Consider the following 27,846-nt stretch of genomic DNA (forward strand, 5'->3'; position numbering starts at 1 on the left):
AAATGATGATACACAAACAGAAGACAGTCTAGGCTGATGCTACTGAAAGCTAATTACAACGAAATTCATTCTAGACATCTGATGTTGTTGATGTGTCTATCGTATTTCATAATGGTGTCTCTGACGATGCTCATTTGAAGAATGTACAATGAAGGGCGTAAATGACAATTGTATTTTTGTCCTATTTCACGATATTGATTGTTTTATTTGTAACATATTATTTACAGTTATGCACTGTTCTCATTCTACTATGAGACGCAGTTCTATCCTATTACAACTGTCCCGCCGTCTCTTGGTTTCGACTCTTCTAATTCCACGTAATGCAATTACAATGAACTGTCTGTGGGATTTTTTCTTCGAGTACTTTGGTTTTTCCACCGCCAGCACGCCCTTAAATGATTATGGCAGTTAATAAGAAACAAAAAATAAAGCCTTTCCTTAATGAAGCGACGATTGTTAGCAAACAAGAGATGTCTGGTTTATAGAAAATCTGACAAACTTGTTGCCCATCTGTGTCTGGGAAAATCATATTTCACTGCTCATAAATCTGACGTATTTGAACTGAAGAGATAATACTTGAAAACAAACTTGCAATGTATTGTTAACCTCTATTGTCATAAATCATGATAGAGAGCAGCGAAATAATTAACAAATAAATATCGATGATAACTGTCACTCGACACTGTCATTTAGATATCTTTTAATAAAAATTATAGTATTTACGGTTTAAGTGATAGGCTGGAACTTAACTTAATTACCATCGACTGAAATTTCCAAGTTCAGCCGCCACATGATGCATTGCAACGCCATCTCATTAAAACGATAAAAGCAACTCTCTTGTGCAACAGGAAATGCAATAAATATAATAAAGTTTTTATGTTTTTCGTCCCACAGTGCCAGCACTCAGCTATTTATCTAAATCATTTTCTGATGTAACTTTTACTTTTTATTGTAAACGGCGCATCATATTTTTAAAAAGCAACAGCTATAGCAACGGTTGCTTTGAAGCCTAACGTTAATGGTAAAATGTATGTTGGTGCGTAGATACCAACGGAGAATAGTCGGTCATCAATCAGATCATGAAAGGATGGAGGATGAGCGGTTACTCAACATATTACCATTAGCCTTCCACCTCGGGGTCGCGAGATCGTATCCAAGGTGGATCGGTTGCCAGGTACTGACCTGGTCGGTGGTTTTTCTCCGTGTACTCCGGCTAACCTCCGCCAATACACCTGGCATGACCCTGACTGATAACATGGCATTACACTAATCAAACTGAACCAAATTATTATGATAATCGCACCAGTATACAATGCCGTGTGTTTGGAACGGTGTAACTGTTATATACATTTGATATCTTAATCAATAAATGATTATATATCAGTTTATAACGATATTTGTTGCTTAAGAAAGAATGCTTAATAAAATTTCAGTTGGGATTCAAATGTATAAATAACCACTTCCCCCACTCCCCGAATAATGTCCCTTATTGTTGATATTTCAGTCTTTTCATATAAAGTTATCATCTCTTGACGACTTGAGGATAGATATTACCTCCTCGGGTTTGAAACAGTCACATCCCAGGAGTTTCGAGTGATTTTAGGATAAGTAGTGTTTGTTGCATCATTACTTTTGTACGCAAATTGTGTTATTTTCCATGAAAAAAAGCATCACGCTCACAAGAGTAGATAATGAAACACGTGTATATACGTGTTTCAAATTCGACATGACATATGAGTGGCCTGTGTGAAGTGTGATATGAATACTTGCAAAACGTTATACATTCTCGCTTATTGGTGAAACATATTAGTATAACAAAAATTGTCAGTAAAATTAAATGGCCCCATCAAACTTTAAAACTGGTTCTTAATCCCCAGTGGTACTTCATTCTACATTTTCTGGTTTCAATGAAGTATCAAATATCAAATTGCCTCGTTGTCATAACGAATTTTTTTTTTCTTTTATCTTATAAATCGTCAATGTTACCGTATATGTCACCCCACTGTCCAATCAACCATGCTAGCTACCAATGACTCATATTACTGTAATTATTCTGCCGACGATTCAAGCTAATATCTCGATCCCCCGAAGAATTAACTGTACACAAACCTGTATTTGACGGGCATATCTTGCATAATTAACCTTTATTCGAATGCATAGAATACCGGGAAAACTCCCAATGGACAAAATCATGAATATTCATACACTGTGTCATTGACAGAATCTGATGGCTTGTAATTAGCTCTCGTTGTCCGATCACAGCCTCAATAATGCCATGTTCTATGACCAGAAAACTTCCGGGATGCACATTTAGAAATATTACATCATCACCTTATCTTATCAATTATGTGCAATCTTCATTATATCATTTTATTTTCTCCGTCATTTAAAAATACGTCAAATGATTTGATCGAATAATTTTTATCGAACAGTGGAAGCTTTTTCTTTTTCAATTATGTACTTAACTTTTGTCATTCAAAGATGAACTCTGTGGCAACTATAGTCAAATATGTCTACGAAGACCACTGAAAGGTCAGAGTAAAACTCATTGACAAGATTTACCAGAAAATTGTTTCAGAAAATATTTTGCCTGATGCTGAGATTAAAAGTCTCAGTGAATTCAGACCTAGTTGTGTTCCCAGTAATCTTGATACATATGTAAAACAAAACCTGTCTATAAGGACCAACCAAGGGAAATTAAAGTGGTCTTTATAGCCAGGTGGTCTATATACACTGGTCAAACCACACTTGTCCAATAAGACGATCCACGGGAAAAGAAAACGTGGCCTTTATACACGAGTCAAATGGCATTGGACATTAGGCCATTACCCTAAGACAATGGTCTTATTAAGCAAGTATTCTTTATACAGAGGTAGTTACTATGGCAATTATATGCACAAGTTGTCTGATATAAAAAAATAACCGATCCAAGTATATCAACGACCTTTTCCGAATTAGCACTCAAACAGATGTATAGTTGCCATATTGAATAAGGTTTTAGATAATCTACCACATATGTTTCACATACTGTACTTTAACCTGTTATATATAACCGCTTCCATTGTCCTATAAATGTATTTCCATTGTTTTTTGTGACCTACATTTCACTTTGTTGCAAAAAAACACATTGAGACATTTCAACAGGAGTATTTTTTTCAATCAAGATCCCAGTTGGATTTCTTCCTACAAAAGGTCATGTTATCGATTCCTGGATAATGTCTTCTTTCATAACTGAAGAAATTTAAGCCTCTGCTTTATTCAACAGGTTGATTGTGATATAACGATTATAGGTATATCTATACATATTTGAAAATGAACCGATGTGGAAATATCAATACAAATGAATGTTTGGAAGAATAAACGAATATTGGCTAAATATCAGAGATTGTAATGGTTTTCTGCAAAACCTCTGGCCTAGAGTCGTTCTTTGTATTACGTGACAAATATATATCTGTCTGGAAAATGCATCTGGGAACTATTAACTCTGTGACTTGTTGTAGCTATAAACACACAAACAAACGGCATAGCATTCCCTGAAGTCTATAACTGTTCCAGACTAGAGACTACTCCGTCTCAGATCGGCGATGGGATTACTCCTTAATGAATGCAATCAACAATCCCGAAGGTATATGTCCTTTAATATATTTTGTATTCAATTAACTTACATCGAAATCGAATAGATTATCCTTTGTAAACTTCACTATCTTGAAAGCTATGATGTTATGAACATGAACTTTTTATATTTTACATAACTAAGCATAAAATATCAGATTAAAAACAATATTTTGAAAAATATAAAAGAGTTATGGATCACGTTGGAGGGAAATAAATTAATAACGATGTTCCCTGAAAATTTATATTATCTGATTAACTATTTAATCAAATATATATTCCCGTGTGTAATCGTTTTTGATATCACGTTTCACGAATCCTAGAAAATGCCCGGAAATCGACCCCGGTAATAGATATCATATCCTGTTCAAATAAACATATCACTCTTGAACTTTATACGCATGCGTGACACAGTAACCAATTTCCACAAACTTGATATTCTGGACACTTTATAGTTTGTTTCATTTTGCAAATAATGTTCATACACAATTTAAGTGATTATTTTGAACATTCGTATTTGTGCTAAAGACATTTTATACTTTTTTGTAATCTGTCACCCGATGGACAGCCAAAAGATGCTCATCACATGCCAGGTGGATTCGATGTTATCAGAATATTGTGATTAAGGTCCAGATTTAGCCTGGATTTGTGATCCGAGAACGTTGCGACACGTTTTGCATTTGGCCTTTAGATTTCATAATATTGATAATTATCCTAGCATATGCCATTTGACGTTGTAGGAAAGGTTTGATAACCGACAAGTCAATTACACTAAATTAAACTTCTCCATGCATTAACAAATCACCAAATGTTGCAAAATTAATTGTGTGTTGTTCCAGTGAAAGGTAATTTTAACGGCAATTACACAATAATGAAGTGTTTGTACATAATAACAATCATAATTCTGTGGAATAATGGTACATTTTTTTTCTTTAATCTCATTTAGCATTTGTTTTAATAACAATATCACTGCGATAGAGAAAAAAGTACAATTTCACTCATCAAATTAGCATTACATTTCGAGGATTTTTTTCTTTTATGCGGAATTAAGATTTTTTCTTTCTTTCTATCGGAACTGAGTTGCCATTTTTCAAGCTAGATACCAAAGAATGCTAGACACTAAGTTTTGGTATTAGATTAAAATGTGATCCTCTAATGATTTCCCTAGATTATGTAACTATTGTAGGCCAGACGCAAAACGATACCCTTAGAAGCATACTTCCTTCACTCATGATCTAATCCAGAGTCAAGTCTTCACGAATCTGGAAACTAATAGTAGGTAACGGGGTCAATACTCGTGTCAACTGCGCAAGGCCTCGAGTTCATGTGTAATTTGCCGCAATTCAGAATAAATGATATTCTCTATCAAAAACGGGAACTGACGAATGAGTATTTTCCTTCCGTCACAAAAGTTACTTTTTTACTTACAGCAATTATTGTTCAAATAATGAGAATCGTTTATGATACGTTGGCGATGGAGCATCTTTGAGTTTCAAAGAGAGTATAAACCCTAAAGTAAGTATTTTTGTTATACAATCCTATTTAATTGGGTGTCTAGTATGATTATCCAAATTTGTTCTCGATTTGCACACCTTCAATGATCGAAGACACAAAATTGTCTTTTAAACTGGTAAATGAAGTGGGACGACTGGATTATCATAATAATGTGACCTAGTTGGATGTGCTGTTCGGTGTCTTTCGTTGATAATCCTGTCAAAGAAGCATGATTTCCCATTATTACATGAAGATACAATGCAAATGTACCACAGTCTCAAAATCACATCCGCAATCGCCACAATTGTAAAAAATTGCACTAGTTTCCACTATTACAATACTTACAAAACCAAACTTAGCAGTTGATAGATCGCTTAATCCATAGACATGTATGTGGCGGGTCTTTTTGAGCAGACGACAATTCCTCCTGCAGAACCCTTAATTCTGTATATGCTCAGGTGTATTTTTTAACCTTAAAATAAATGAATATTTTGACGAAATTAATTTCTTTTGCACTTTTTGTTTACTGATTTCAAGAAGGAAATTTGATTCTGATGTTTGTCCATATTCTCTGTTGGTTAAGCTTGTTCTTCCATGAAACATTGGATGACCGTAAATAATTCCACATGGACATTTTCAACCAAGCGTAACAACGTACAAATATAGATCTCGCGTGAATGACATTGCATGGCTAAGATAAGAGAATCTACTTTCAGCAATTATTGTTCAAATAATGAGAATCGTTTATGATACGTTGGCGATGGAGCATCTTTGAGTTTCAAAGAGAGTATAAACCCTAAAGTAAGTATTTTTGTTATACAATCCTATTTAATTGGGTGTCTAGTATGATTATCTAAATTTGTTCTCGATTTGCACACCTTCAATGATCGAAGACACAAAATTGTCTTTTAAACTGGTAAATGAAGTGGGACGACTGGATTATCATAATAATGTGACCTAGTTGGATGTGCTGTTCGGTGTCTTTCGTTGATAATCCTGTCAAAGAAGCATGATTTCCCATTATTACATGAAGATACAATGCAAGCGTACCACAGTCTCAAAATCACATCCGCAATCGCCACAATTGTAAGAAATTAGCACTAGTTTCCACTATTACAATACTTACAAAACCAAACTTAGCAGTTGATAGATCGCTTAATCCATAGACATGTATGTGGCGGGTCTTTTTGAGCAGACGACAATTCCTCCTGCAGAACCCTTAATTCTGTATATGCTCAGGTGTATTTTTTAACCTTAAAATAAATGAATATTTTGACGAAATTAATTTCTTTTGCACTTTTTGTTTACTGATTTTAAGAAGGAAATTTGATTCTGGTGTTTGTCCATATTCTCTGTTGGTTAAGCTTGTTCTTCCATGAAACATTGGATGACCGTAAATAATTCCACATGGACATTTTCACCCAAGCGTAACAATGTACAAATATAGATCTCGCGTGAATGACATTGCATGGCTAAGATACGAGAATCTATGTCGCTTAGGGAATATCAAACGGATTAAAAGGGGATATGAACGTCCCTTAAGCAATTACAAATAATTAGTCTGATCCCAAACCGAGAAATTGGCAGCATTTATTTATGTGAGTATATCGACTTAAACCTGTGACATATTGGGTGTAAATCTTATCGGGCGGTCTTATAACAAAACTGAATGGGTGTGTTCTATTGGGATCTTAATTGAGAAAATATAATTAAAACTTATTTTTATGACTCAACACCATGAAATAAGATATCCTATTAGCCTGGCAAAGCTGTTTTGACATCGATCAAAGAAGACAGATTAAGATGCTTGGTATGATCTTTAAACGGTGAGATAAACAACATTCATGACAATATAACTCAAATTTCAATGGGCATTTTTATGACTATTTACGCATTGTTTTTCTTCATTTTTGAGAAAAAAAAACAATGTGAAAATGTCAAAAGCCGTTTTTCTTAGACAACATTAGTTGATGTTCTTACAAATACTATTCTCACGAGGATGGGTATCGATTCATTTAAGCATTGACGTAACTTATTTTTAACTTCATCGGGGTATAAGGTACATTTTGTTTGCAAGCTTGCAATTATTTTTTCAGACTACTTGATAACACCTTTGGACGTACGATTCCATTGATTTTTAAATGTTAATTTTTAATTGATTATTAGACGCTATTTTATCATAATTTGTGTGTAGTATATCCGGAATAACATATTTGAAGTTGCAGTTTATCTAAGCATTTTAAGCATTTCACCACTTTTGTTACATTCGGTCTATTCAAACTAACACAATATAGGAAACTTAGATATTTTCAATATCATTGATTTGATTCCACTGAATCTAGAAACTACAAGCGCACGCCAATCACTTTAAGCACGTGTTATATTTGCGGCGATCGGCAATTTATGTAGTGAATGGTCTATGGAACAGGCAAATTTTAATACAAAAGTCAAGCGTAGCAATAGCCGAACGTTGGCACAAATGCAAAAATGAAATATTCAAGAAGCACAGATTTGATTTACTCATGAATATGGCGGATTTTTTCCATTGCCAATGCAATTTGTTTAGCTATACAGCTTATACGGTTATTGTGAAATCATCCCAAGACCTTTTGTCTGACATCCGATTGATTGCATTTCCATAGAAAAGTGCTTGGCATATACTGGTAAACTATTCTAGATGGCAATAGGCAGACCATTTGGTATCGTTGAGGTTATTCCATTTGCATTTTGATTTTAGTAGAAGAATGTACACGTGGTGATTGCACATGATGTGGAAAATCATGCATAGACATATGCCTATCATTGATGCCCATATATATCTTTTACTGAAGATTTCCTTATAAAAAGGCCATGGACCCATTTACATTAACTGTGAAATTGAAATAAACATACTCGGCGATGAAACCAAACACGGTAATGGTTTTCTATTTACATATAGATGTTGGCCGCGTCTACGATTTGATAGAGTTGCTCGAATAGTTTTCATCGATTCGTTATTCATTCTTTATTCATTCCACTCACTTGTGTTCATAAAACCAGAAATATTTATTTAACCACGGTTTCGCCTACATCACTCAACTGCACGATAAACTTTTCATCGCCCTGATGTATATTTCACGAAATTGAAATTGAAATTGCTATTCAGAATATCTATTATGTTTTTTTTTATTGTGATATCTCGTTAATATGTCAATCATAACAGCAATATTGATTTCAAAAGAAGAAATATATGTTCGATTCATTTATTCTCCCACTATACCGATTGATATTAATTTTGAGATTACTCCCAATATATTTAATGTTACACATAATTATCTATTATTAACACAGTGTCGAATAATAGGTTAATACGTTGGTAAAAAAATTAAAATATACTAAGGAATAATTCCATCAAAGGGTAATCGTTAACGGCGCACTACCTATCCTAAACGATTTTTTATTTTTAAAATGGGAATGTAAAATGAGATTTGTAGTTATTGTAGAGGCCAAAAGGTATAATAGCTTAACGTTAAAACTACACTTATCATCACCTTCTAAATTAAATCAAATGTTTTAATTTTCAGTTTTCATAACGTGGGATGCATTATGTTTCCCGCCGTCACCATATTTACCGCGCGTTAGTTATCACTGCTCCAGAAGGCAAAACAGCGAAATAAATCTATTACGCAGGGAAACTGGCATTTGTTTGGCGTTACAACCGCATCTAAACCTCATCTATTGCCTTCAATATACGTTTTCTTATGCTAATATTGTTTCAAAGAAACTTTCAATTTTTGTTTTGGAAAGGTAGTGGAATTTAAAATGTAGCCATACATTATGTTGGGCATGGAAGGTCCATGACATCAAATATAGGGTGAACATATCTGGAAGGCAACAGTAAAGTTCGATTTTATACAAACTATTGGAAATTTCTAAAACACAACTTTTAACGGATTCTTTGAAACATACATGTTCGTTGTCCAGACTCTTTTGGACACGATTTGCTCGTACTATTTTCGGTATATCGGGTTGGAATTCTTTACAAATGAGCAAATGACACGATATTTCGATACTTAGGTGTCATACAGTTGCGTTATTCCATATATCTAACTTACTGTTTTTCACGTTCGTTATGAGTTTCGTTGTTAGTATTCCCATTGCGTGTTTTGGGTGAGGAAACTTTTAGAATACTTTCACTTCATATTACGTTTTCTTGATATCTTCCTTATATCTCTCTTAACACTGTCTCACTTTTCATATTTAGGTTAATGTTTACGCCTACATTGTATATAGATTATAAAAGCGTAACTGCTCTGTCTCAAAACGTTAATTTCATCTTTAGATATTTTGCTTGAGTAGGTACCAGCGTATTGGTGATTGTAGAATAGCTCTATTTATATGGTATTCATTTTGATATGCCAGTGTTACTTCGCTTCGTGTTCGTTCCGTCAGTACTGACGGAGTAAAATAAAGGGAACTAACTCTATTAGATCAGGATGTAGGATGGTAAGCAAAAGGAAAAGAGCATGTTTCTCTTATACCTTGACGTTTTATTGAAATTTTAAAACTTTTACATCCCGCCATTTTGAAATGAATTAAAACTGACTGCAAGTCAATTCTTCATGCGTGAAAATTGTGCGATACTTTTAACGAAAATCCTGATATTTTATCTTTTATATTAAAACCAGCCCACAGTTTGAAAAAAAATTACCCAGAAAAAAACCCAATTTTGTTGACGCCGTGACATTGCGAAGCTGAATTGCATGAGTAGCCATGTAAACAGCCTCAGGTGACATAAGAGTATTGCATGAGACCAGCCAGTATTACACCCAAGAGAGAAATAACATTTTTTGTTTGAGCCCGATATGATTGTGTTGCTACCACAACAAACATGGCCGCGTAGAGCGAAGCTCTACTAACCATAACACGTGTGTGAGCATATAGATTCCAATAAATTTCAGTACCCTTGGACTTTGAAATTGTATTGTATCCCGCGGGAAAAGTCTCGCGCCTCCATGTAGGCAGCCATGTTTTAAAATTCTAATGGTTATCAGCACGACGAGATTTGAAATTTCTTTACTAGACTAAATATGTCATCAGTATATGCTTTAAAATTACTGTAAGTAGTTTTGATTTACACATATACAAGAACGACGCAATAATTGTACTGGCCCAAAATATACTGTGTATGTTCTCAACCGCACGGCACCGTCAGCAGTGACGCCACAAAACCTAACGCCAAAGATGACGACACAGATTCGCACGTATTTTTGATAGCATGGCATGTTGCCGAGTTTTCTCTGCATCTGATTAAACAAGATTGAAGTATATTGAACTATTCCATTTGGATTATTTTGAATTTTTTCTAACTATCGATAGTATTTCTCAGTGAAATATTTTATTGTTAATCTCGTAGAAAAATATAAAATATATAAAGTTATGATGTTATGATCTTTTACATGTAGCTGCGCTCTCCTGAGGCTTTGCCTTAAATCATACATGTATTATGTTTATGTGATTATTAGTTCCTTAATTCTCTATTTTATCGTCCCCTGTGACCAGCTACGCCAACATTTACTTCTTTCGTTATTTTATCGTCCCCTGTGACCAGCTACGCCAACATTTACTTCTTTCGTTATTTTATCGTCCCCTGTGAACACCTACGCCAACATTTAATGTCTTCGCTATTTTAGAGTCCCCTGTGAACACCTACGCCAACAATTACTGTCATCCCCTGTGATATCCACGACAACTTTTATATACATCCTATATTTTATAGCCCCCCCCCCCCCCCCCCCTGTGAATACATTCACTTCCCACATAGAGATGCTTTATTGTAGAGTCTTACTCTCGCATCATTCGAATATACTAGCATACTAGAATACTTAGGCATAACAATTAGATTAGTTTCAATTTCTAATTGTTCGTACAACATTGATAATATCTTTGTCCTGACTATGAATATAACAAAGCGGTACAATCGATTACTAGTTCTCCGTACTTATTTTGAGTATTTATTTCTAGCTATGGATGTTCCCAGCAGTCCTGGCTCACATCTAAGAGTGAAGTCGCCACACCGACATAGACGGCGCCACCATTCTCCCAGTCGCACCGGAAGCGGAAGTGATCTACGTCAGTCTAGACACACGCATGTAGTGACAACCTCGGGCAAACCGGAAGGAGATGAATATGAACTACCACCGCGAGATTATCAAAATCCTCTGTAAGTAATGCAGTGATCCTTATTGTATTTAGGATTAACTTGAATAGATTTCTTTATGTTATGGAGATACAACACAAAAATCTGAGTGTACTCTAAATAAACCGCGAAGCGGTTTATGATGAAAGTACACTCATTTTTTTGTGTTATATCTCCATAACATAAAATATTTTTTAATCAAATTAATCCTTACAATTCAATTTACTAAAGATAATCTCTTCAACACTCAAAATTCATTTTGGGACTCTTTTGTCTATGAAATCATTACGCCGTCATCTCAGCCAAGCAGAAGCAACGTCACAAACGGCGACGCCATTTTTTCCTTTATGGGCTAATAAAGTAAATTTTTAAAATGCTCGTAACAAGCAAAATTTAATTATTACTTCTTAACTAATTTCCATTCGTCTCATTTGCTTGTACAGAGTCACGTGTACGTCAATATTGATATATGAACTCAGCGTTACTATTTTTAGACGTAGTGTTTCTATTTTTTGTATCAATCAATCGCTTATGTGACGTAATAACCATGTAAATATCATGCTTGTGAATTCACATTTCCTAAACGTTGAAATCCTCAAAGTAGTGTTTTAAGACCATCGTTCTTCATCTAAAGTGAAATTTACTTATATCAAATGACGATATATTATATATACATACTGCAGTCTCCCAAAACTCGCATGCACTTCGAATACTAGAACGAATATAATATACGTACCCGGCCTACTATACCTTTCGGCCGGGTACGAATTGGTCCCTATGTGTTGTAGTGGAGCACTGCCTCCGAAAAACACTCGGGCACAGTTTTCTATACTTTTTTTGTAGGTTTCCAATTATTTAATGGGTATACATGCATTTACATATTATTTTTGTCCAAAACAAACATAACCACCATCCTTAATATCTACCGTACCACTCACAAGACGTCAAATTCACAATTGATGGACTTGCCGTATAAATTCCCTTCAGAAAGACCTCCATATGTACTACGTAAAAAAATAATGCCTCGATGAGAATTTGATATTTCATGTGGTTCAGTTTTATTGCCTAATAGGTTGGCGATATCAAACAAGTACGATAAAATGCCAACAAACGTTGTATAATGGTTTGCATAATCATTACTTTGCTCCATTAGCAGTAATAGGCACCAATTGTAGCTCTAAAGACGACACCATTTTCTGTCTATAAGTCTTTTGAGCTACAATATTGCAGCTATTCGAATACACGTCGGACAGACTTTAAAGCTGACAATGCTATTTTAAAAGTATATATTTGAGAAAAAAAAATTGATGAAGTACAATTAAATACTTGCATTGTTAGCTTTAAATGACCCTGGCTGTTGGTAGAACGTTACTAATCCACCAACAAATCGATCAAAATCAATCGTATACACATTATGTATTGCTAATCCTGAACGTTCAAGATTTCAATATCCTCTCGTATAATGACACAATAGTCATGTCTCATTAACTCATGCTACGACGGGTCTATAATTTGAGTGACCCAGCTGCACCGAAGTAAGTCTCAATAATGGGATATCGTGAGTGCTGTCTTGGAAATATGACGAATAATCTTGGAAATGGGCGTGAAATTATGGAGAGCCATCGTCTGTCAAAACAGACAAGAGGTTTAGTAATTGCGCTAATCTGTTAATCGAAATCACTTGATGCTATATCTTAGTCTATCTCCATGTGAGTGATCGTATATCCTTCCAGCTGCAAGATTTCCATAAGCTATTCAGTGAATTCGCATCTTTTCTTCAGAAATACTTGGGAATATAATAATACAAGGAATTAGATAATCAATATTCTAGTGCACTATAAGGCTCTTTAATTCCCGATATCTATGACACACTTGACTTTCCTCTGACCCTAGGAAGACGTCCCACCGGGGATTTGTGAACGGTCAAGGAATAATTACTGACCGTTTGGCTGTCGCTTGGATGATGGTCAACCAGATAGTAAACTGAATAATTCATCTATTATGGCCTGGTTGAGGGATGGAATAGAGCCCGAGCCGCAGGCGAGGGCACTATCCCACCATGAGACAATACTATGAGGCAATAGTGCCCTCTCTAACAGGCCATAATGGGTTTAGTACATCACCCTGACATGAGACCCGTTTTGATGTCATCGTAATAGAAGCACGTCAAGCGATACCTCGCATTTTAGCGATCTTCATTTCTACACTACGTTGTTACATTAAAAATACAACATATGAATTGTCGCAGAAATCTGGAATTCTATAAAAACGGGATTCAGCTTCATGAAGATTAAAAGTGGATTAATATAAAATATGAGTGAATTGTTTTCTGTAGAAAAGCAACATTTGCTTCCATTCCCTCAAATAACAGTCTGTCCGCCATCTTGACGTCTTGGTCGAAGCGCACCGTTATATTGACGTCATGTAATGGTGACATTACAATACATTCACGTTCAATTTCGCGCCACTTTAATAGTGCCCGGGCAAGCAAATAGTACCCGTGTGTGTAGCCAATCAGAATCCGGTATTCTGTCACGTGATGTACTAATATTTAACATGTCGACGCTGTTATGAATATGTCCGTAGATAATGCCAAGGGTAAACAGGAATTTGGAATTGGTTTAAATAATATTCTGTGTCGTATTGTGGTGGCAATCTATTATTGGAATAAGAGATGTTATTAATAATATTTCGTTACGGATTTATTTAAACTGGTAATTTAAACAAAGTGGTGTGTGTAGTTTAGTGATACAAGGGAGATCACTCCCTTATAAAATATGGAAATTTTAGCAATTACATGTAGTGAAGCATGTATTTCCTTATTTTTTTTTAGATTTCGTAAAATTATTGTACTTTACATGTGGAGACAAATTCCGATATACGCTTTCCTTATTTGTGCCATTTTGTAGTGATGAATATTTATATACTGAAATGTGATATGAGTGACGTTGGCGAGGACTACTATTTGTCACGACTTTTTTGACAAGTCAATGACATTGCACTCTTATAAACAAAGTGACCTAATAGTACGTATTTCTTCACAATATCAGCCTGAATTTTTCTAACAATTAAATTTTTTTTCGTGTCGCTTGGTAACAATGATTACTAAATACATTGAATACATTCTCTCGAGTAAATAGTTTTCACACAAGTAAATGGCAATTATGATTTTTTTCTCAAATATAACTCTCTATGGATCAGACGTAATGATTCCAATACAAATATATGTGCCTTTAAAATGCCGTTCATGTATATAAAACCACATTCATTCTGAATAGCAGATAACACAGAAAAATGAAGTAGGTGATATAATACGTTATCATGTTCTTGAAATCTAATGGATGCCAGCATGTTATGCAATGGTGATTTGTGTGTTGTACATTATTCATATCTTTAGATCAGTTTTGCGTTGTTCGATATCAAACAAAAACCATAACCTAAAAATATCAAAAATATCTCCATTCATTCATGTTTGAATTGGTCTAAATAGTAGGTTTAATCTAATTAATCTAAATGTTTAATGGCATTTTAAAGAGAAATTTCAATTTTATGAGTTATGTGAGAGACCAAATTCATGAAAATTGGAACATATATGCTATTTAGCTTTTCCAGAGTTTTATTTGCAGACAGAAATGTAATTTTACAGTCTCGTAAACTCATTTTTCCACAAAGAAAACATCTTAAAACATCTGATTAAGCTATATAAATTTACATTAAACCAAATATCTGCTGACCTCGTGACACCTGTGTAAGATATATACGCCCCCGCGATGTATATACACTAGATTAGTGTAATATATACCTGAAGTCCGTAATATCTACCTCAAGACTTACCTGAGATTTATCTGAGCTAACGCGACTTTCGGTTACTACGTTAAACTTGAACTGATAATCACGTAGCATAATGCATAGCTCTATGTAAACAAATACCATCTAGATCTAAGCCTGTTTGGTATCTTATCTTCAAATTAATTCATAAGCCATGATGGAGTTGTCTAGAAACTCTCTCCGGTCTCGCGCGATTCGCCGATTTAGTGATTTGTATGTACACAAATTCGGCGACTTGTAGGTACAATGCTTTAAATAACTAACCGACCAAGTCTATTATTAAAAGCAGTAAATCTATATACAAACAATGTGTTTTGTTTAATTGTACGACTTGTTCATGTCAGATTCTTAAACTTGGATAGAAAAATGTTAATGTGTATTAAAATCAATGTTTTGGCTGACAAAATAGACTGTAAATGAAAAAAAATGAGAAGATATATAAGTATGTATATGTGCGTTGCGGAGCTGACCAAAAGCTCATAAGAAATTGACATACACAATGTACGTCCTTGTTTACAAAACTTGAAATTGATTTCCATTTAATCATGATAAGGATAAAAATAGACATGTACGTGTGTCGTTTGTGACACGTCACACACGTGTATCACACGTGTACTGTATACGCCAGTGTGTTTACGGGTATGTTTAGAAATACGTACCAAAGTAAGTTCCTGTATGTATAATTGTGTAGCCCCCAATTGAAGCAATGTTGACGATGACATGTGCTCAAATGCAGGATCTGGCCAAAAGGAAAGTTTCACGATATTGTTTGTGGTAAAATTACAAAATGGATTACGGCAAATACATCGATATCGAGAAACAGCTACGCAATGAGACTGTCTTAGAGAATCTTGTGTTGTAAGTAAAGTTTATTTGTTTTAAAATTATATTTCAGCTATCTTTTAATTTTCGCCACTACATATAAAATTATGAGCCATTTTATTAAGAGTAAAAAGCAATATATTTCTAGTAATAAATGAGTATTATGAAAGTTAAAAAAAATCAAAAAAAAATCATGAAATCAAACACATTGTATGATTTATCACGTTCGAAAATTAGTCGAATGATTTCTCACGATTTCTTCCTTTTACGGGCCTCTTATCACATTGTGCCATGAAAAGAACTTCCAAACAACTTGTCTGACGTCAAAAAGAAGAGGTTGTTTGTACACCGGTGTAACCCCTAAAGCGATCCCCAGTAAACTGATACCCGGAGTCACTTTATGGTTGTCACTCCTGCAAGGCATTCTGCTATGGAGTACAAAGTAAATAGTAATTGTTCTCTATAAAATGTAAAATGAATATCAAGACACACGTCAGCATAACAAGAATTTTTCTGCATACGTGTATAAATATTGATGTTTCGTGGTGAAATGCAATTTAAAATTACCACTTAGAACCACTTGAGATTTAGCCCTAATACCTACTGGGTCTGTTTATGGCATGGACATATTCAAATGATAGTACAATTTAAAGTCTAATATGTCCACTGAAATCTTTCATGTGCGCTCTATATATCATATTAAGACATGATGTAAAAATGAGGGAAGGAGGTGGGTTAGTTCTGGTTTTAATATCCTCTAAAACTGTTTATAAGTAAATATTAGATCTATTATATCAATGACCTTTTATTAGAAGATTAGAAGTCGAATATAATCTTAGATTGTAACATTTATTGGTATTTTTTACACAACAAGTGAATATCCAATGGATGTGCAATCATAGCAATAATCATCGATACGACACACACAAGGAAATATTCACTGTAACAAATATCATTATATTAAAAAAAATCAGATTGAAGAATTCAGATATATTTTTGATAGTGCAATTTCCTAACAATTAAATCGATCAATTAAAATTAAATTGTCGTTTCGTGTAGAGTTAGCTGTGTGGTAAAGCAATTTCCTTCATGGAAAAAATATTTATCGGTAGCTAGTTATAGACTCGCCCGCTATTACGAGTTACCTCCCTTTAGTTGGTACAATTAGTATCGTACATGTATGTACTGGTACAGGACAACCACGAGCCTGTTATAACGATCATTCTGACTTTAATTATCCAAGATGTTTTGTAAATGGCCTAGTCAGCACACACCTCTTTTCTGTTAGGCAAACACTATGTGTTGTATTGCTAAATTTGACAAGAATATTATATGTTGCCCAACACGAACAAAACAACATGTACTCTTCATCTCGCTCACAGTTGAGGTCTTGATTGGTGCGCCATTGAGTTCATATGAACCGAAAGTGATTAAGCCTCCATACCTAGAAGTAAATGAGCTATATAGTTCGATTTTCACCTGGGGCCTGAAGATGCTGTTTGTTATTGTAACAAGAACTCATCCATCTTATCGTTTGTTGTGTATTCCACCAAAGGAGTTCGAGTTACTTTCAGCTAAACATTCAGCATTCATCCCACCGATGTATAATTCCCATTCGTTGAAAGAATCCGACAGACATCTTGACAATCTCAATAATTTCCTCGCGAGATCTTTACCGGGTTTCGAATTTCAAGACCAAATACTAGAAATATTGCTTTCAAGATAATGACATTTTGAGTTTAAAAGACAGTAGTCTATAATGCATTTCTTGGCTATCAAGAACTAAAAGTCTTCTTTTAAATATGACATGTGATTCGATTCGTTTTATTATCAAGAGCGCACTTTGCAGTTGGGTTTTAGTTATGAAAAAATCCGAAAAGCTTTCATTATATTGGAAAAATGTATGGCTATTTAAGTCACTTGGGGTCTGAGCTAATGACAAACAAGAAATAACACTTTTGTGTTGTTGCACTTCGGCCTTTGTAATTCGATATAAATCTTGTTTTTGTATCTTTGTACTTTCATTTTGATGGTCATACAACTTTATTGTTTTTGAATTCATTGCAACCAGAAGGAGGCAAGTAGCCTTTTATTTCAACTCTTTTCCTAAAACACAAATCTAATTATCCTACATTTCCATCCGAACTCTTTGTTTCTTCCAATATTTTCTCGGTGATACAAACGTTTGTCGCAAATAAAACAATGGGTTATTATGACGAAGCGTCCGGCTAATGTAGATTCTAACAGAGCTCTGTTTCTCCCATGGTGATTGCCACCGTTTAAAGAGTCAACTTGAATATGATTGACATTGATATTTGTGTTTTCTGATGTTGGAGCGCGGCTCGTCAGCTACAAGATTTCCATCGTATACTATACAAAAATATTGATTTTTGTCGTTAGTATACACGACATGATAAAGATTGACACACGCTAATCCATGGTATGTCAAAAGAACCGAACTATATCCCTTGAGCACAACTATGGAAAGCGGGAGAACATGGAGAGTCTTCTTTATAGGCTGTAAATAACACATAACTGGTCATTTAGTGTGTTGTTTAAGCTTTGTTAGAAAAAAAAGGTTGGAATAAAATAGCAGGGTTAACTGGCATGATCAGTAGGTTGATGTTTGTGTACTAATTCACTTAGCGAATCATTCCTAATGGTACGTGGAAATTGTACAGAGTAATGGTTTGGGTCAACCGCAACTAAAGGATATGCATTCTCTTAAAGAGTACAAGGATCGGTTTAACAATTACATTGGATAGCATAATGATCAGACCTTGCGATATATTCCCCCTAAATGATACAGGATAGCCTAATTTGAACTCCTTTACTATCACTGTCGAAAATTAAGTGATACAATTACCGTTTCACGACAAATTATATATTTTGTCTATCTTGTAGTTGTCCTGTTGTTATACATGTACGATACTATAGTACAGTTGACCGATGAACATCTTGATGCTGGAAACCTTGGCCCAGTTTCACCTATATTCCTTCACTTATAATACATCATATTATCTTCCCCATTTTTGTGCTCCATGAACTCCTATTCCCAAAAGTCTATACTAGAAAATAGTTAATTAATTGTTGGTTTTATTTATAGTTACTTTACAAATTTGGTATAATTTATGGTGATTAAATGTTAAATTAAGAACGTTAAATTAAGAACAAAAATAAATAATCATATAACGAACCAATAAAAATCGAGTAAACGTTTTGGTTATATGCGAATTAAAATCACCTGGATGTTGATCATTGAACTTATTGATTCGTAGCATCACCACGCCCACTGGTCCACTGGATTGTGAAGACCTTTCTAGGGACCAGTTTAAAATGATATTAACCCCAAATAGATCGCTCAAGCACCGAGGAAATAGGACAGTTATAACATTGTAGGCTAATGATAGTGGAGTAATATTTTATTGTTCCTATTTTTATTGTTCCTAGTCGGTAATATTTACCACTAATAACCCATTAATTATATATGGATGCGCTATATAATATCATACAGCAGATGAAATATGACATAAATACATCGTTTCCTGTAAGCTAGAGTATCTATATCACAAAAACCATCAGCATGTATCGTTATTTATCATTTTCGGAGCATTAATTTATTATCTTCAAGTTTCCATTTTAATTGTTATTGTTATAGCTATGAAGATCAATCATTACAAAACATGCATTTTTTTCAAGGGAAAATTAATGGAAAGATATCATAAGCATGTAAAAGAATATTTAATTGATATTCGATTCAGCGTTGTCCCAATGGAATACTACTATCTAAGCCTGTGTATCATTAAAACTCCACGAAATAAAACAATGCATGCTCACCTTACATTGTTGTACAAAATTCCGAATATTGAAAATATACACGAATTCTTCAATTTAAGACTTTCCCTCGATTTGACATACACTTTTTGTACGTATAGTGGGTGTCAATGTGACCTAGATCTGTAGTGTCGATGTCACTGTGACCTAGATTTGTATAGTGGTTGTGACTATGACCTTCAATGTATAACTGTACGGCGGATGACTCTTTGACCTTGATTTGTATGGCGATTGTCACTGTGACCTAGATTTTTATGGTAGTTGTCACTGTGGCCTAGACTTATAAAGCGATTGTCACTGTGACCTCGATTTGTATGGCGGTTGTCAATGTGACCTAGATTTGTATGGTAGTTGTTACTGTGAACTAGATTTGTATGGGAGTTGTCACTGTGAACTAGATTTGTATGGTAGTTGTCACTGTGACCTAGATTTGTATGGTAGTTGTCACTGTGAACTAGATTTGTATGGTAGTTGTCCCTGTGAACTAGATTTGTATGGTAGTTGTCACTGTGAACTAGATTTGTATGGTAGTTGTTACTGTGAACTAGATTTGTATGGTAGTTGTCACTGTGAACTAGATTTGTATGGGAGTTGTCACTGTGAACTAGATTTGTATGGTAGTTGTCACTGTGAACTAGATTTGTATGGTAGTTGTCCCTGTGAACTAGATTTGTATGGCGATTGTCCCTGTGAACTAGATGTGTATGGTTGTTGTCCCTGTGAACTAGATTTGTATGGTAGTTGTCACTGTGACCTAGATGTGTATGGTAGTTGTCCCTGTGAACTAGATTTGTATGGTAGTTGTCACTGTGACCTAGATTTGTATGGTAGTTGTCACTGTGAACTAGATTTGTATGGTAGTTGTCCCTGTGAACTAGATTTGTATGGTAGTTTTCACTGTGAACTAGATTTGTATGGCGATTGTCACTGTGAACTAGATTTGTATGGTAGTTGTCACTGTGAACTAGATTTGTATGGTAGTTGTCACTGTGAACTAGATTTGTATGGTAGTTGTCACTGTGAACTAGATTTGTATGGTAGTTGTCACTGTGACCTATATTTGTATGGCGATTGTCCTTGTGAACTAGATTTGTATGGTAGTTTTCACTGTGAACTAGATTTGTATGGCGATTGTCACTGTGAACTAGATTTGTATGGTAGTTGTCACTGTGAACTAGATTTGTATGGCGATTGTCACTGTGAACTAGATTTGTATGGTAGTTGTCCCTATGAACTAGATTTGTATGGTAGTTGTCCCTGTGAACTAGATTTGTATGGTAGTTGTCACTGTGAACTAGATTTGTATGGTAGTTGTCACTGTGAACTAGATTTGTATGGTAGTTGTCCCTGTGAACTAGATTTGTATGGAAGTTGTCACTGTGAACTAGATTTGTATGGTAGTTGTCACTGTGAACTAGATTTGTATGGCGATTGTCCCTGTGAACTAGATTTGTATGGTAGTTGTTACTGTGAACTAGATTTGTATGGCGATTGTCACTGTGAACTAGATTTGTATGGTAGTTGTCACTGTGAACTAGATTTGTATGGTAGTTTTCCCTGTGAACTAGATTTGTATGGTAGGTAGTTGTCCCTGTGAACTAGATTTGTATGGTAGTTGTCACTGTGAACTAGATTTGTATGGTAGTTGTCACTGTGAACTAGATTTGTATGGTAGTTGTCACTGTGAACTAGATTTGTATGGTAGTTGTCACTGTGAACTAGATTTGTATGGCGATTGTCCCTGTGAACTAGATTTGTATGGTAGTTGTCACTGTGAACTAGATTTGTATGGTAGTTGTCACTGTGAACTAGATTTGTATGGTAGTTGTCACTGTGAACTAGATTTGTATGGCGATTGTCACTGTGAACTAGATTTGTATGGTAGTTGTCCCTGTGAACTAGATTTGTATGGTAGTTGTCCCTGTGAACTAGATTTGTATGGTAGTTGTCACTGTGAATTAGATTTGTATGGTAGTTGTCACTGTGAATTAGATTTGTATGGTAGTTGTCCCTGTGAACTAGATTTGTATGGTAGTTGTCACTGTGAACTAGATTTGTATGGTAGTTGTCACTGTGAACTAGATTTGTATGGTAGTTGTCACTGTGAACTAGATTTGTATGGTAGTTGTCACTGTGAACTAGATTTGTATGGTAGTTGTCACTGTGATCTAGATTTGTATGGTAGTTGTCACTGTGAACTAGATTTGTATGGGATTGTCCCTGTGAACTAGATTTGTATGGTAGTTGTTACTGTGAACTAGATTTGTATGGTAGTTGTCCCTGTGAACTAGATTTGTATGGTAGTTGTCACTGTGAACTAGATTTGTATGGTAGTTGTCACTGTGATCTAGATTTGTATGGTAGTTGTCACTGTGAACTAGATTTGTATGGTAGTTGTCACTGTGAACTAGATTTGTATGGTAGTTGTCACTGTGAACTAGATTTGTATGGTAGTTGTCACTGTGAATTAGATTTGTATGGTAGTTGTCACTGTGAACTAGATTTGTATGGTAGTTGTCATTGTGACCTAGATTTGTATGGTAGTTGTCACTGTGAACTAGATTTGTATGGTAGTTGTCACTGTGAACTAGATTTGTATGGTAGTTGTCACTGTGACCTAGATTTGTATGGTAGTTGTCACTGTGAACTAGATTTGTATGGTAGTTGTCACTGTGAACTAGATTTGTATGGTAGTTGTCACTGTGAACTAGATTTGTATGGTAGTTGTCACTGTGAACTAGATTTGTATGGTAGTTGTCACTGTGAACTAGATTTGTATGGTAGTTGTCACTGTGAACTAGATTTGTATGGTAGATTGTCACTGTGAACTAGATTTGTATGGTAGTTGTCACTGTGAACTAGATTTGTATGGTAGTTGTCACTGTGAACTAGATTTGTATGGTAGTTGTCACTGTGAACTAGATTTGTATGGTAGTTGTCACTGTGAACTAGATTTGTATGGTAGTTGTCACTGTGAACTAGATTTGTATGGTAGTTGTCACTGTGAACTAGATTTGTATGGTAGTTGTCACTGTGAACTAGATTTGTATGGTAGTTGTCACTGTGAACTAGATTTGTATGGTAGTTGTCACTGTGAACTAGATTTGTATGGTAGTTGTCACTGTGAACTAGATTTGTATGGTAGTTGTCACTGTGAACTAGATTTGTATGGTAGTTGTCACTGTGAACTAGATTTGTATGGTAGTTGTCACTGTGAACTAGATTTGTATGGTAGTTGTCACTGTGAACTAGATTTGTATGGTAGTTGTCACTGTGAACTAGATTTGTATGGTAGTTGTCACTGTGAACTAGATTTGTATGGTAGTTGTCACTGTGAACTAGATTTGTATGGTAGTTGTCACTGTGAACTAGATTTGTATGGTAGTTGTCACTGTGAACTAGATTTGTATGGTAGTTGTCACTGTGAACTAGATTTGTATGGTAGTTGTCCTGTGAACTAGATTTGTATGGTAGTTGTCACTGTGAACTAGATTTGTATGGTAGTTGTCCCTGTGAACTAGATTTGTATGGTAGTTGTCACTGTGAACTAGATTTGTATGGTAGTTGTCACTGTGAACTAGATTTGTATGGTAGTTGTCACTGTGAACTAGATTTGTATGGTAGTTGTCACTGTGAACTAGATTTGTATGGTAGTTGTCACTGTGAACTAGATTTGTATGGTAGTTGTCACTGTGAACTAGATTTGTATGGTAGTTGTCACTGTGAACTAGATTTGTATGGTAGTTGTCACTGTGAACTAGATTTGTATGGTAGTTGTCACTGTGAACTAGATTTGTATGGTAGTTGTCACTGTGAACTAGATTTGTATGGTAGTTGTCACTGTGAACTAGATTTGTATGGTAGTTGTCACTGTGAACTAGATTTGTATGGTAGTTGTCCCTGTGAACTAGATTTGTATGGTAGTTGTCACTGTGAACTAGATTTGTATGGTAGTTGTCACTGTGAACTAGATTTGTATGGTAGTTGTCACTGTGAACTAGATTTGTATGGTAGTTGTCACTGTGAACTAGATTTGTATGGTAGTTGTCACTGTGAACTAGATTTGTATGGTAGTTTTTACTGTGAACTAGAGATTTGTATGGTAGTTGTCACTGTGAACTAGATTTGTATGGTAGTTGTCACTGTGAACTAGATTTGTATGGTAGTTGTCACTGTGAACTAGATTTGTATGGTAGTTGTCACTGTGAACTAGATTTGTATGGTAGTTGTCACTGTGAACTAGATTTGTATGGTAGTTGTCACTGTGAACTAGATTTGTATGGTAGTTGTCACTGTGAACTAGATTTGTATGGTAGTTGTCACTGTGAACTAGATTTGTATGGTAGTTGTCCTGTGAACTAGATTTGTATGGTAGTTGTCCCTGTGAACTAGATTTGTATGGTAGTTGTCCCTGTGAACTAGATTTGTATGGTAGTTGTCACTGTGAATTAGATTTGTATGGTAGTTGTCCCTGTAAACAAGATTTGTATGGTAGTTGTCCCTGTGAACTAGATTTGTATGGTAGTTGTCACTGTGAACAAGATTTGTATGGTAGTTGTCACTGTGAACTAGATTTGTATGGTAGTTGTCACTGAACTAGATGTGTATGGCGATTGTCATGTGAACTAGATTTGTATGGTAGTTGTCCCTGTGAACTAGATTTGTATGGTAGTTGTCCCTGTGAACTAGATTTTTATGGTAGTTGTCACTGTGAACTAGATTTGTATGGTAGTTGTCCCTGTGAACTAGATTTGTATGGTAGTTGTCCCTGTGAACTAGATTTGTATGGTAGTTGTCACTGTGAACTAGATTTGTATGGTAGTTGTCACTGTGAACTAGATTTGTATGGTAGTTGTCACTGTGAACTAGATTTGTATGGTAGTTGTCCCTGTGAACTAGATTTGTATGGTAGTTGTCACTGTGAACTAGATTTGTATGGTAGTTGTCACTGTGACCTAGATTTGTATGGTAGTTGTCCCTGTGAACTAGATTTGTATGGTAGCTGTCACTGTGAACTAGATTTGTATGGTAGTTGTCATTGTGACCTAGATTTGTATGGTAGTTGTCACTGTGAACTAGATTTGTATGGTAGTTGTCACTGTGAACTAGATTTGTATGGTAGTTGTCACTGTGAACTAGATTTGTATGGTAGTTGTCACTGTGAACTAGATTTGTATGGTAGTTGTCACTGTGAACTAGATTTGTATGGTAGTTGTCACTGTGAACTAGATTTGTATGGTAGTTGTCACTGTGACCTAGATTTGTATGGTAGTTGTCACTGTGACCTAGATGTGTATGGTAGTTGTCCCTGTAAACAAGATTTGTATGGTAGTTGTCACTGTGAACTAGATTTGTATGGTAGTTGTCACTGTGAACTAGATTTGTATGGTAGTTGTCACTGTGACCTAGATTTGTATGGTAGTTGTCACTGTGACCTAGATTTGTATGGTAGTTGTCACTGTGACCTAGATTTGTATGGTAGTTGTCACTGAACTAGATGTGTATGGCGATTGTCCCTGTGAGTTAAATTTGTATGGTAGTTGTCATTGTGATATAGATTTGTTTGGTAGTTGTTACTGTGAACTAGATTTGTATGGCGATTGTCCCTGTGAACTAGATTTGTATGGTAGTTGTCACTGTGAATTAGATTTGTTTGGTAGTTGTTACTGTGAACTAGATTTGTATGGCGATTGTCCCTGTGAACTAGATTTGTATGGTAGTTGTCACTGTGAACTAGATTTGTATGGTAGTTGTTACTGTCAACTAGATTTGTATGGTAGTTGTTACTGTGAACTAGATGTGTATGGTAGTTGTTACTGTGAACTAGATGTGTATGGTAGTTGTTACTGTGAACTAGATTTGTATGGTAGTTGTTACTGTGAAATAGATTTGTATGGTAGTTGTCACTGTGAACTAGATGTGTATGGTAGTTTTTACTGTGAACTAGATTTGTATGGCGATTGTCCCTGTGAACTAGATCTGTATGGTAGTTGTCACTGTGAACTAGATTTGTATGGTAGTTGTCACTGTGAACTAGATTTGTATGGTAGTTGTCCCTGTGAACTAGATTTGTATGGTAGTTGTCACTGTGAACTAGATTTGTATGGCAATTGTCACTGTGAACTAGATTTGTATGGTAGTTGTCACTGTGAACTAGATTTGTATGGTAGTTGTCACTGTGAACTAGATTTGTATGGTAGTTGTCACTGTGAACTAGATTTGTATGGTAGTTGTCACTGTGAACTAGATTTGTATGGTAGTTGTCATTGTGACCTAGATTTGTATGGTAGTTGTCACTGTGACCTATATTTGTATGGCGATTGTCCTTGTGAACTAGATTTGTATGTTTGGTTTCACTGTGTTCTAGATTTGTAAGATGAGTGTTGTTGTGGCCTACAATGTAGATATGATTGTTGGATATCATTAGACATATCAGTTGGTTCGATACTCATTGTTCTTTTTACGAGTATTCCATCTAAAAATTAGTATTTTCAAATTATGTCGACTCTCATTAAATCGATATTGAATGGGATTAGAATTTTGTTGATTTTTTGTTGATATCATTATTAGTTATTCCAACGGTTTTCGATATTGTCATTTATGGGTTTTGTTAAATGCATGGTTATTACCATATATCCACTCAGTATGAATTTCGTTGTTATGGGAAATCATTGACCGCTGTCATTACTCCATGATGTGCCATCAGAAAGGGAGATGTAGATCAGAATCATTTTAATGTCTGTTTCAAATACCTATTAAACTAGATACTCTCATGTCACGCTATATACATTGTACCTATAATTAGATAAAAAAATCTCACTAAAAGGTCGTAAGAGAATAAAAAATAAACATGACAGTCACGTAAATTAGAAAATAAGAAGGACATTGGATATAATTAAGAAAACATGTTTTGCTGAAGTTGCCTGTAACAGAAAAAAAATCGGAAAAATCGATCTGCATAGCAGCTTAGAAAAGTTCAGCTGAAACTGACGCGATTCGTTAAATCTGATTTAAAAGCCAATTTGTTGTTTATACTCTTGCGCGGTAATTAAGCTATAGTCGAAATGTCATGACAACCATATTTTTTTTGTTCTAAAATAGATTTAAATCTAACTTAACACTTAAATCTTCAAATAATATTGTTCATGTAAACATCAGCATTTGTGTAAAATGTTTGCATGGTAATTGAGTTTTCGGCGAAATGTCATGATGAAAATGCTTTTGGTTCTAAAAATAGTTTTCAAAGCTAGAAAATAATATGAAATCTGAAAAAAAGTCGCATTCATATAAACAGGAACAATTTCTTGTAAAAAGAATTTGCATGGTTATTAAGTTATCGGTAAAATGTAGTGACAACAGTGTTTTTGGTTCTAAAATAGGTTTCAAAGCTAGAATTATTTTTAAATCTTTAAAGAATTTTGTTCATTTTAACAACAGCCAATTCATTGCAAAAACACTGGTGGTCTGGTGTCCTTTATGTTTTGTAGTTGTGGCAAATATGTGTTGATCTGATTATGATTTAGTACTTCAGCTCTATTCAACTGAAACACTACCGAAATCTGTTACAATTGTACCTTTAGCCTTTACGTATCATGTAGTATTTTCTTCTATCTCGTTATAACGAGATAACCTATCTCGTTATATGGAGATAGTTATCTTGTTATAACGATATCGTTATCTTGTTAGAACGAGATACCTATCTTGTTATAACGAGATAGAAAAAAAAAACACTACATGGCACATACATGCTTCCGTACAATTGTCCTTGGCATTTAGTATGAATGAAAAAGTTCATTGTAGAAATATCGAAAATACATCAACAAGATGCATGTAGAGTAGAACCGTGCTGGTTTACGATTTATTCTTTCGAGCTATGGCTTTTTGACGACATGCCTTAACTCAATGTTTTCGTGTATGTAACTCAACGTAATAGGAAACGTAAATATCCGCAGTAATGGTGGTAGTTAGCCGATACATCAACCCTGATCAATAAAAAGTAGTTTCCTGTTGACCCCAATACCCCTTGAGATTTCATCCCATTAGCTCACTTTGATCATGAAATATGTGTCACTTGGACT

At 34.9% G+C, this 27,846-nt stretch overlaps 1 protein-coding gene across 4 annotated transcripts in view; it reads left to right on the plus strand.

The window, feature by feature from the left end:
- The window catches only part of LOC138323933 (BAI1-associated protein 3-like), a 155,664-nt gene that overhangs the window by 30,832 nt on the left and 96,986 nt on the right, over nucleotides 1-27,846 (plus strand). For 3 of the 4 annotated variants that reach the window (XM_069268878.1, XM_069268880.1, XM_069268879.1), the window contains exon 2: nucleotides 11,110-11,308. In XM_069268878.1, the coding sequence (XP_069124979.1) occupies nucleotides 11,112-11,308 (197 nt within the window). In that variant the 5' untranslated portion in view covers nucleotides 11,110-11,111. Of the gene's footprint in view, nucleotides 1-11,109; nucleotides 11,309-15,818; nucleotides 15,971-27,846 lie in introns of those variants that run through there. The other variant, XM_069268882.1, reaches the window with a different exon arrangement.

This window comes from Argopecten irradians, chromosome 5 (assembly GCF_041381155.1).
Source record: "Argopecten irradians isolate NY chromosome 5, Ai_NY, whole genome shotgun sequence".
NCBI lineage: Eukaryota > Metazoa > Mollusca > Bivalvia > Pectinida > Pectinidae > Argopecten > Argopecten irradians.